This window comes from Chroicocephalus ridibundus, chromosome 11, assembly GCF_963924245.1.
Source record: "Chroicocephalus ridibundus chromosome 11, bChrRid1.1, whole genome shotgun sequence".
Classification (NCBI taxonomy): Eukaryota; Metazoa; Chordata; class Aves; order Charadriiformes; family Laridae; genus Chroicocephalus; species Chroicocephalus ridibundus.
The window spans coordinates 12,194,681-12,206,167 of record NC_086294.1 but is presented as its reverse complement, the minus strand read 5'-3'; the positions used below and the strand labels follow the sequence as shown (position 1 = coordinate 12,206,167).

At 53.5% G+C, this 11,487-nt stretch overlaps 1 protein-coding gene across 5 annotated transcripts in view; it reads left to right on the top strand.

The window, feature by feature from the left end:
* The first annotated feature begins 8,031 nt into the window (after window positions 1-8,031).
* Window positions 8,032-11,487, top strand: part of SH3RF2 (SH3 domain containing ring finger 2) — a 45,665-nt gene continuing 42,209 nt past the window's right edge. For 4 of the 5 annotated variants that reach the window (XR_010072928.1, XM_063349174.1, XM_063349173.1 and 1 more), the window contains exon 1: window positions 8,549-9,135. Coding sequence is in view for 4 of the 5 variants with exons in the window: in XM_063349174.1 (XP_063205244.1) it covers window positions 8,764-9,135 (372 nt within the window). In the remaining variant the exon portion in view is untranslated. Of the gene's footprint in view, window positions 8,067-8,548; window positions 9,136-11,487 lie in introns of those variants that run through there. The other variant, XM_063349171.1, reaches the window with a different exon arrangement.

The following is an 11,487-nucleotide window of genomic DNA, read 5'->3' as shown; positions in this document are numbered from 1 at the left end:
AGGGGTGACATGATCTGCACATGGGACAAGGCATTTCATCTGCTGATATGAGACTGCCTGGGAAGTTGTGGTGGTTACAGAAGTCTCGTACCACATATAGCGCCCCAGCACTTGCTTGATGAAAGGAGTGACCGAGATCAGGCTACTTCACCCCCCAGCCTGAGGAAGGCATGGGCGAGGCTGATGCCTGAGTGCAGCACTTGTTTCTTTATCCGCAGGGAAAGCCTCCCAGTGCAGTGTGTGGGATTAGACTGGGACATGGAACGAGCACATCCTGCATTGCCCGGCACACAGTCTCCAGGCTCTCCAGCCGCGGACCCTCACTGTGTCCAGCTCCCCTCATTTCACCTGGGGCTGTCAAACACCCTTCTGTATTTTTAGCTGAAGAAGTGGTGAAACACGAGCCTGCCCCAGCCAGGCTTCTGATCCTGTAAATGGGAGCGGGCCGTCGATTTAAAGAGTCATATTTCACCACTCCTCTTTCTGTTAAGTACTGACATGACACATGTATTTGTATTGAAAAAAGTTATAGTAATAGCAAAGTACAGCAATTCTGAGGAAAGGTGACAAAAAGGACAAGGCCAGATCAGTCCTTTTGTATGGAGCAGATGTACCCCCACCGCGGGAGGTGCATCTCTCTCTTCAGCATCTCTCATCTGCATCCAAACTTCTTGTTACTAAGAGGGCTGAAATCCATTGTCAATACGCCCCGTACAGGCTCAGGGACTGGGACACAGCAGAAATGAAGCCATTGATAGTGTGGTAAAAGCCAGTCGATCTGTGCATACAGCAGCTAGAGAAAGCCCGAATTCACGTGGATTTAGCTCATGGTTAGATTCTCTGATGTCTGTTAAGATGCAAACATCCTCTCTTGTTTGGAGCATGTTTGACATCTCTCTCCTGAGGAGAGTGGCAAGTGTCTAATCAGATTGGAAATAAGGTGCAAAGTCACATTGCATTGTCTCCCTTCATGGAGGGGCAAACAGAGGTTCCTTCTTTTGTGCTCAGCCTCCTGTTCTCACAAAAGTGACAGTGTATTTAAAGTTCTGGATGCTTTTACTCTCAGATGAGCTGGATTCACCACTTACGAGGGTGCACAGACAGAGCTACACATACACACTGAGTTCCTAGGACTCCTTAACCCAGGCTAAGAAGGTCTCCCGCTGCTGTCTCGCCTCTCGAGCAAGGCAGGGCCCGCCGCGCATTCCTGGAGGCTGAGGTCAGAGGGGGTGGAGGACACCCAGCACCTCCAGGAGCAGCGAGCAGGCTCCCTGGTGAAACCAGCTTACTGCGCACCCACCTTAGCCCCAGAGACTCTTACATGGGCAGGCAAGCGTCCTAAGTAAGCATAAAAATCTTGAAGTCACAAAGAAACAAAAACCAGGAAAAAGCGCTTCAAAGAGGGAAATTCCCAGGGCTGAGTTTTACCTACCGAGACAAACCTTCCTCGGCTCCTCCCGAGAGCAGTAGCGCAGCCTGAAAGCGGCGTTCAGGAGAGCCCGCCCGTGTGTGCTGGGGAGAGCGGAGAAGAGCACCAGCAGGGCAGGGAGGCGGCACTGCCCAGCGAGTGCCTCCAGGAACACACCAGGGCTGGGGAAGGGCAATGGCCAGCGCTTGGATAAACACCACTTGGCATCAGAGCATCTGCATCAGGGACACTGCTCTGTACCATGGCTGAGATACAGCTCCCAGGTGCCTGCAGACATGGAAACTGGTCTGCCACCATGCAGTAACTCTACCATGATGACTCTGACCCTGCCATGCCTTTCCACTACGCTCTTCTTCGCTGGGCTCACGAGCAGCCTGGGTCCTGCTCTCCAGACCCCCTTCCAGGAGGAGCCCTGCTCTGCAACCAGGAGCCAGCAGAGAGGCAAACTTGGAACTGCCATCCCCCAAATCACAGCGTCATCAAACAGAGTAGCAGTAAATAGCTGAACCAATTGTTCCTTGATTCCATAAAGCAGAGGTACACTTGCAGCAGTCTGGTAAACACTTACCCCCTCCACACTCCCCCTGCTGCACCACAGCTGCCCCCTCCACGCCTGGAGCTGCAGCCTTCTGAGAGCAGTATTTATAACCTCGTTGTCTTTGCCCTGCTCTGGGCTGTGGCACTCGCTCCTGGCTAGAAGCACTTGGGAACACTAAAGGGTGATGTATCCTTGCAAGCGGGGTTGTTATTTGCATCTGTGTTTAATTAGGTAACTGAAGCCTGACATTTTCTATGGTCAGAGCTGTGTGAAGAACAGCTGGGAAGTGCTCAAAGCAGCTTTCAAAGGCCTGTTAGGTGGTGCTCGGGTCTATCGCTACTTGGAAACCCTTATTTCTTCTTGTCTTAAAAAATGGAAATTGCATCCGTGCGGATTCAGCCCTTATCAGGCAAACACCAGTGGAGCAGGATTTAGTGCTTGGTGTTCTGTGGTTCTTCATTGCGCTGCAGGGAAAAAGGGCAGAAAGGAGGGATGTACCAGACCGCAGAGAGAGGCAGAGCCATGGCAGGACCATGGAGCAGAGGCTGGCAGCAGCCACCTCTTCTGGCCGGCCCGGCTTTGGTGCCGGGGCACCCGGGGCACAGTCTGCTGGAGGGGCCACCATCTGCCTGGAGGGTGTGAAAGGCGGCTTAAGGTCCAAATTGAGGGTGCCCAGTGCCCTTCCCTGCCCAGGAGGAACTGCCAACGCCAGGCCATGCAGCAGCCTGACGAATGGCTCTTGTCTCCTCCTGCTGAAGCCCCGTCACCCATGCAGACAGCAGTCAGGGCATCTGTCCTCGGGGGAGGTGGCAGTGTCACCCCATCACCTGCCAGCTGCACCCACTCGGGACCCGGTGCCCGAGCTCAGACCTCGCAGCTGCTAACTCAGAGCTGCCAAAGCCTCTCCTGGGTCTGGTCCAAACTCTCACAAGCCTGATGTCAACCTTAATCACACCCATTCCCTTCTTGGGCTGCGGCTGCTGCCCTGTGCAGAGACCAGGTGGCAGGAGGAGGAAGAGGAGGAGGAGGAGGAGGAGGAGGAGGTCCGGGTGACCTCCCCGGGCGCAAGGAGGACGATGCCTGTCTGATCACTGCTGCTTGGCCCAGCTCCACCACCGGCTACTTCTAATGACACATCAACAAACACATAACAATCTGTCTTAAGGAAAATCACTGAATAAATTACATTTAAAAATACTTCTCTATTTCTGGATAGGCACCACTCTGCTCCAGCTCCTTCAGAATTGTCTGAAGCCCTCGTGTTAATTAATAAACACAAAAGATTAATAAACATCTCTCTAAACCAAGCTTCTTACATAAGTATAGATGGTTTCTCAGTGTTTGGCTTTTATCGGCCAGCTGATACGTACCTCCTGAAAGGGAAAAATGTGAAGGCAATACGTAGTATCCAGCTGCCGGTGGGTTCGTCCCTGCCGTGTGCCCCCCCGGGGGCAGGAAGTGGGCTGACAGGAGCAAGGCTGCCCGCCTGGGACGGGGCAGGGGGGACCAGGGGTGGATTTGAGAGATGGAAGATTTTAGGGAGGCTTTTGCTCTGCAGGCTGCAGGCCCCCGTGCTGTGCACATCCCTGCAGAGTCACGCTGGCCTAATTATGTCTTCAAGCAAACGCAATGTATTTACTAAATGTGCAGCTTCTCTAAATTTGATTAGAGCATGTGTACTAAACCCACCGCTGCAGCCATGCGCAGACGCTCGCGGTGGCCGATGCCGTGCTGGTCGATGCCGCGCTGGCCGATGCCGCGCTGGCCGCAGGGGAGCTGAGCGGCAGAGCGACCCCGAGCCGTGGGGGGGGGGTCACACAGACACGCCACTCCCTGTCCCAGTCCTCGGGGTCCAGAGGCACAGGCAGGACCTGTCGTTCACCCCCCTTCAGCAGCAACACCGGGCGTTGTGCTTGTAGGTGGGTAGGAGGACAAGCTGTAGCTTCAGATCTATAATTCGTAGCAGCTTGTAAGAGGCACCCCCTCTCCCTGCCCTCCAGGAGCTAAAAACAGCCTGAAAGGTCCCTTTTCCCCGGTGGCGGAGGCGTGTGGCATCCACTGCAAGGTGCAGGGCGGCAGAGGCGTTTTGCAGCCCCCCGGGAAGCACTGCCGAGCCCCTGCCCTCTCCAGGCACATGCTCCCCATCCCCAGCAGCGCTACAGAGCACCTTTAACCGCAGCCCGGTGCCCCTGTGGCACTTGTGGTGGGCACGGGGTCCCCGATGCCTGCGGGGTCGGCTGCCTGGGCACTGGGCTGGCATGGTGGGATGAAGGACGGGGTGAGGAGGACAGTCCAGAGCACACCAGGTGAGGGAGAAGCTCCTCTCGCTTGCTGACACTATTCATCGCAGTTATTTCGAGCAGAGAGCCCAGAGGGACGCAGAAAGGAGAGCTGCCCCACCAGCACTGTGCCACAGGGGACTTCTCAGGAGCCCATCGCCAGACCCACGCGGGATGTGGGTCCTGCCGGAGAGCCACCACGCACAGATGGCAGGAGGGCAGCCAGCCTGGAGGACACGGTGTCCTGGAGGGCAATGCTCCCTCCAGAGTGACTCCCAAGAAAGAGTGGAGACATGGATGCTCTAACATCTCCATAGTTTCAGCCAGAAGACTGAAGGTCACAGAGCTCCGTGAGGAGGTTATTTGATGCAGGCTCCCTTCCCCACTCTGCCACTGACTGCTTTTATGACCTTGAAGAGTCACCCCACCTCTGTTTTTCCCCCTCTTTAAACAACAGTAGTTATATCCAACTTCATGGAGTTCTTTGTGATCTAAAGGTATTAAATGCAAAGCTTGTTTATACGTTAGACCTCCAGAATAATAACCAACAATGTTAAAATCGGTGAAACTCAATGCTGGTAAAGGGAGTACTTTTTTCACCAGTGTATTTATGTGTTAGAAACTCACAGCCAGGAGCTGGTGTTAAAGCGGGAGGAGGAGCCGCACACACGCAGGTAAACACCGAAATCTGTCCGATTTTCTCCCAGAGAAACCAAGCGGAGGAAGGTTTGGAGCCAGGTGGTGGGAGAGACGGGGGCTCTCACCAGGCACCTCCCGCTTCTCACCATGGCACGCCGTGCCGAGCCTCGGAGTCAGCAGCAAGAAACGCCGCTGTAAGCCCTTGGTGCTCTCGGGAGTGACACCGTTCGTTCGCGATCGGGCGCCATGGCTGACAGCAGCGAGCCTTCTCTCAAAGGAGTCCCTGGCAGAGTTCCTGCAGGGCTGGGCACGCTCTGCCTGTCCCTGGGGGTACGATGGGGACAAAGTGTATTTACTGTTTGATTTGGGATCCATTTGAGCTCTTTTCTGAGTCAACTTTGGAGGTGGGGGAAGCTGAGGGTCGCAGCTCCCTGGAGAGACAAGTGTGCGCAGCCTCTCGGCCCCAAAGAGAGGACAGGCACATCGGAGCAGAACTATTTCTGCTCTCAATGTTGTTTCCCGATTTCCAGCTTCATGATAAACCACTTTGATTAAAAGACTCTCGCAATACGTATTTCAGCAGTTTCATCCCTTTGGCACAAGGCATCCCTCCACGGGTAAGGCGAAGAGGGCTCCTGCACCCGGTGGGACCGGGGCGGCAGCAGGCGACGCTGGCCGTGCCCAGTGCTGGCAGCTGCCTGCGGAGCAGAGTCCTCCAGACCGGGCTCCCCGCTGCATCCAGCCTGGAGTTAATTACAACATCGGCATCAAACAGAGACTTTTTAAATGAAAGGGAAGGACTAGCAGCTCTCTAGCTCTGCCTTTATTTTTTAACCCCAATTACGAGATGCATTGCAAGGGAGAGGCGGTGGCAGATAATAAAGTTCAATGGGATGGTCTGAGCGTTAAGTGGAGAACCAGGAAAGCCTCACATCCCGATCCCAAATTGGACATTGATATGCTGTGTGGCCTTGTCTCCTGGTTTTCTCCATGTAAAGTGGGGGTGATGTTTAGCCCGAGGGGCGTTCCACAGATGAATTAGCATTTGGAAAGTGCTTTGAAGATTTAAAGTGTTATATAAATGCTAAGTGTTAGCATCATTGGCTTTTATATTGCAGCAGAACCCAGAGACTGCAATCAAGATCAGAGCCTTGCTGTACCAGGCAATTTAGAAACTCCTGGTTGGAAAAAGCCCCCGTCCCTGCCTTGGCGACCCGCAGCCTGTATGCCCCGGGCAGGCAGGGGTGGGCTGGAGCCGCTCCCAGCGTCACGGGAAAAGGCTGCCCAGAGCTTTCACACATTGGCATTCCGAAGGGATGCACTGCACGGCTTCCATGGCCACTCATCACCGAAGAAGGGTGAGACCCAGCCCCTCAGGGAGCCCAAAGACTAACTGCTGCCTTGGACCTCTCCAAAGCCCTGGACCCCCCAAGTGTGCCCAGCACCGCTGGGTCCCCCGGCCGGGGCCCTCTGGAGGTGCCCCACAGGGCAGCCGGGAGCTGGGGCAGTGACCGCTGAGTTTCAGTCCCGTCTGTTGTTTGGATAGTACAATGAAAGCGGACTGGCCCTTAAAGTTTAGGAAAAACTGAAGTACTCACAAAACAGATTTGATCGGAGATTAGCATTAACTGGCGTGCACAAAACCAGCAGGTCAGCTTCATTTCCACCTCCTGCCCACTGCAAGGGATTTCATAATCCTGTTTCCTTTCTAACCAGATGAAAATACAACACGAGTGTTAATCACAGAGCACAAATACGGAAGAATATGCTAAAAAGAAAAACAACCTTCAAAACCTTTGTTTTCAATGTAGTTTATGTCATGCATTGCATTTAAAAATTCCAGTAGATGAGATAATGTTATTTGCAACATCATTCATTAAAAACTGTGCACTCAGTCAGCCAGGCACAAATCAACATACGACAGACTACAAAGAAATACCAAAGTAAAAGGAAACTTGAGATGAAACAGAGTGAGGTCACTGGTTCCTTGCATTATCCTGAAGATGTTTGTCAACACTTTAATTTAGTCAAATGGCCACCATTTAAAAAAAAAAAAAAAAGGAAAAACTTTGTTTTGACAAAATCAGGGGATGGGGAGGGGGGACTTTTGAAAAAAAAACCACATTAACTATTTCTACTCTGTACTTCTGAACTAGTCCTGCTGAGAAATAGACAGGACATATGTGCAGTCTGATGGCATTATCTGTGAGAGGATCAAGTAGAAGCCATTCCTGCAGATTTGCAGCATTCTCCTCTAAAATCTGTAGTGCTTTTAGGTTGTAAACACAGGACTGAGATATGGCAGGGGTGGTACGGAAAACTATCTTGGATCTTCGCTACATCTACTGCTCTCTCCTTAGGCAATCCATCAGTATGTGTGAGCAGGACAGGAATGGAGATAGGAATTCAGCTGATAAAGTGAATGCAAATTACAGATACCATGAAATGCCCCCTGGCCCTCCCCTGCCATGGCCAGTGCCTCGCTGGGGTGAGAAGGTGCTCGGTCAAACGCCCGCTGCTGTTGTTGGGTTTAGGTCTCACTGCAGCACATGGATGCGCTTCCCGCGGGGAGCGGTGCTGGGAGCTGGATGTACTCAGCACCCGGTTGTGGCATCTCACCCCAGCACAGAACCCATCGCCCCACCAGCACAGGAGTGGGAACAGCTGGGAGCTGCTGGAGCCGTAGGGATGGCGCTGGAAGTTGCACGGGGAGTCAGCCCCGGCCCTGCTAACAAACACTCCCTTTTCGATTTTTCCCTCTTGTCCCACGGAGCAGTTGCTTTCGAGGTGAGCATCCGCAGGAATGAGCGGCTGGAGCGGTCACTCCCTGTTTCGAGCACTGGGTGCAGAAAGCCGAGGCCAGGTCAGGTCTGGCACATGCTGCCCGTCCCAGCAGCCGCCACGGCAGGTCCCCGTGCGAAGGCTGCCATCGGTGCCCCCAGCACGCAGCGGGCGCAGGGCCTCCCGTCTGCGCTGCGGGGCCACGCACCCGCCGCAAGTCTGGACTTGAATCCCGAGGTGGTGTGCGCTTCAGATGCAGGCAGCGTGCAGCGCCGGGGGAGCTGAACAGGTTGAGTGACTTCAGGCTGTGGGAGGAATAATCGTCTTGGGTTGCTTCAGAGAGCTGAGGCAGCCAAACCGGGCGAGGATGGCACTGCGGAGCGCCTCGCGTCTCTGCCAGGTACCTCCAGAGAGTGTTTGTGTTTGGAGGGCTTTATATAGAACTGCTGTCAAAACGGGCAGAGAGCGAGCTTAATCGGGACGGATCTGAAAAAGGAGGCGGCGTGTAGGTGTGCGAGGGATGTGTACTGTGAGCGGCTGCTTTCAGCTGGAGCCGCGCGTAAACAGGTCCAGTCTGATGTTTATCAGGGACTCTCATCTCCTGAGCTGGTAGATTTTTTCCTGTCGTGTCAGTTATGATCCGCAGAGTGGGGAGCATTGAAGGCAACTTTGCGTGCAGCGTGAGCGAGGCTGCGCACACCTGTGCTGCTGCAGCCAGCGCTGCCCGGCCGAGTGCGGGATCGGGCTGCCCGGCCAGCAGGACCTGGGGCTCCTGCCTCTGGCGTCAGCCCCAACGCCGTCCCCTCACGCGTACTGAGTCACAGTGACTCACTTCAAACTTGGATGTGAGCGCAAAGTATACATTTGCAAATTGGCTGGTGAGGCACTGCTTTGCAATGTAGGTGGGATGTATTACATACTCCAGCAGTCAAGTTCTGCTCTTTTTCCCTCCTCCCTCTCTCTCCGCGCAGGATAGCTGTCTGAGCCCGGGATTTTGGTGCGGTTCTTGCAGGCGCAGGAAGGCGGCTCAGCCCGCTCCGGTGGATGTGGCATGTGGATGGCTCCGGCTCCGCTCGTGACGGAGCTCTCCACTGAAGATGGATGATTTAGCTCTCCTTGACCTGTTGGAGTGTCCTGTGTGCTTTGAAAAGCTCGATGCCACAGCGAAGGTGCTACCGTGCCAGCACACTTTCTGCAAACCCTGTCTGCAGAGGATCCTGAAATCCCAGAAGGAGCTCCGGTGCCCCGAGTGCAGGACCCTCGTCCTCTGCAGCATCGAGCAGCTGCCCTCCAACCTGCTCCTCATTCGCCTCCTGGATGGAGTCCGGTGTGGACAAAACGTTACCAGGTTTGGCTCGATCCAGAGGTCAGGGGTCCTGTCCTCCCCTGCCTCCCTCAGGAGAGTCCCCAGGGCACTGCAACTTCATCAGCACCGGCTGGCGACAAATCCCAGGATCCACATGGAAGGGGTAAGGAGCATCCATGTCCTTTACTCTGTCTGTGAGCGTAGAAAGCTTTCTTCTCATGTGCCAAGAGCTATGAAACTTTCCTGTTAGCAGTATTGCAGAAATGTTTGAAGTATGAGAGATCGCTTTGTTTGCAAATCCGGCTGTTATTTCCTTGTGATATTTGACTATTTTGAGTTCATCACAACAGTAATTGCATTGGCTCTCAGGCTGAGACAAAACCAGCCCGCCCTTCTCCTTGGAAAAACTCCATAGCAGCTGTTTTCCTCAGGAGTTTTCAGGTGCTTCCTGGCTTTGGGGGCACATTTCAGGCCCTTCAACTTTCGGGCAATATACTGATTTTTGACTGACAGCAATGAAATCAGTAATTGCAAAGCTGTAACTGTTAGAGGTGGAGAAAGGTATTTCCCGTCGCTGCACCTCAGTTTCCCCAACTATTGAAAAAAGGAGAGCGCCTAATGATGCTTATGTCCCTGGCAGAATACTTTGAGGTTCACTAGTGAAAAATATTAAACTTGACTTACTAACTTTATCTAGGGATGATTGACTTGGCTCATCTAAAATTCTAAGTTGTTTCTGTCATTTCCTTTAACAGTACAAAAGCTTTTCATAAATAATGAGGACATGATATTAGACCTGTTAAAGGAGCTTGGCTCAGATTGAATTTGGGGTAGAGACTGACTTGTGGCTTCACCTTTCCTGCATCATACTCCTGGATTTACATTTCTCCCACCTGAACTATTCTGTACGATGTCTCTACAAACCTCTTCATAATATTCAAAAGCCTGGCTCAAATGGCTGGTAAATCTCAGAGCATTTTTCAGAATTGCAGAGCTATAAATTTCCAGGCAGACACGGGACAGGTTTTCTCACCTGGGTGCTGGGGGTACCTATGCGCGGGTATTGCTGTGGAGCTGGAGAGGACCCCTGTGTCCTGCCGGTACAGGCTGCTGTGTGTATCCCAGGGAATCTCTGTGGCCTCGCTAAGTCATCTTGGGTGGATCACACATCAAAACCAGACATCTCTCGGGAGCTCCTCTCTTAGGTTTTCCCATTGCGAAGTGTGGCAGGGTGGCCCTGAGATCCCTCTCCTGGGAGCCCTGCCTGGCCCGCAGCTCATCAGGCCGGCTGGTGTGCCTGTCCCTGCACAGCGGCAGCACCTGGGCCAGGCGGGCAGTGGAAGAGGCCATCCACCTCTCCTGCATGCATAAAATGCATAAAGAAACGATGCTTTGGCTTAGATGAAACGTAGCTCAGTCCCCAAAGGCGCTGCACGGTGCTGTTCGGCAGTGCTGGGGGCGCAGGGGTGGGCAGGTGACACCGCACAACCCGGGAGTGGTCTCCCGTCCGCAGCACCCCGTGGGTGACCGGGGCCGGGGTGGGAGAGTGGAGCGGAGCTGGGGTGAGCACCATCCTCGGGCCCCTCCGCAGTGACTGGTGCGGCTCGGCAGCCTGCGCAGCGGTGGCCCCGCACCATCGGCAATGCTCCTGTGAGCAGCAGAGCTGTGGCTGGCAAGACCCCTCGCTGGGAACCAGCTCTCCAGGGGGGCTGCAGGGGGTTCCTGGTGCCATTCATGCGAGGTACGAACCACCAGTGAGAGACAGTTTTCAGCCACTGCCATTATGGCCGGCATTTCAGCTGAAAATTTGTTTTGTAGTTTCTTCAACTGGACTCCCCCAGCCCCAGATAAAAAAGCACAAGTACCTTTGACTGTTCTTCTTCTCTCTCACCCATTTCACATTTATTTTATGAGTTCTCAGGACAGGTAGGAACTTGTTGTTGATATCATATAAAGGCAACATCCTTCAGTCTGCAGCTCCCAAAAGCGTTTTAAGACCAAACTGTTGGGAATCGGCAGAAGTAGTGAGCGAGAGGGCTGCGGCCCGGCTCCTGCAGCGTTGGGACAGCCCTCTGACTTCCTATGCCTCTTGATGAAGGGATATAAAAACATGTTACGCTGAAATTCTCTTAGACTTAATTAGTTAATTAATTATAAAACACTTTGGAATCCTCGGCTGCAAGGTGAAGAATGCAACGTATTAGTCACGTTTTGGTTTTGGTGGTTTTAAATACATGTGGACGGGACCAGAGGTTACTCTGGGTTCTGCAGCGGGATGTTAATGCCTGCGGACCCTCCCCTGAGCTGGCTTCACCCGGCGGTAGCGGGGACGCACCGGCAGTGACTGCGTGGTGCAAAGAGACCAGGCAGTGACAAGGGTGACTTGTCATCTCCCTACATTGTGGAGCACTTGAGTTTCAGGGGATTCCTCTGAAGTAACTGGGGTGAGCAGAGGCCTCCTGATGATTTGAACTGCAGGGCAGATGCTTTTTGTCAAGAATCACAGTGAAAAGAG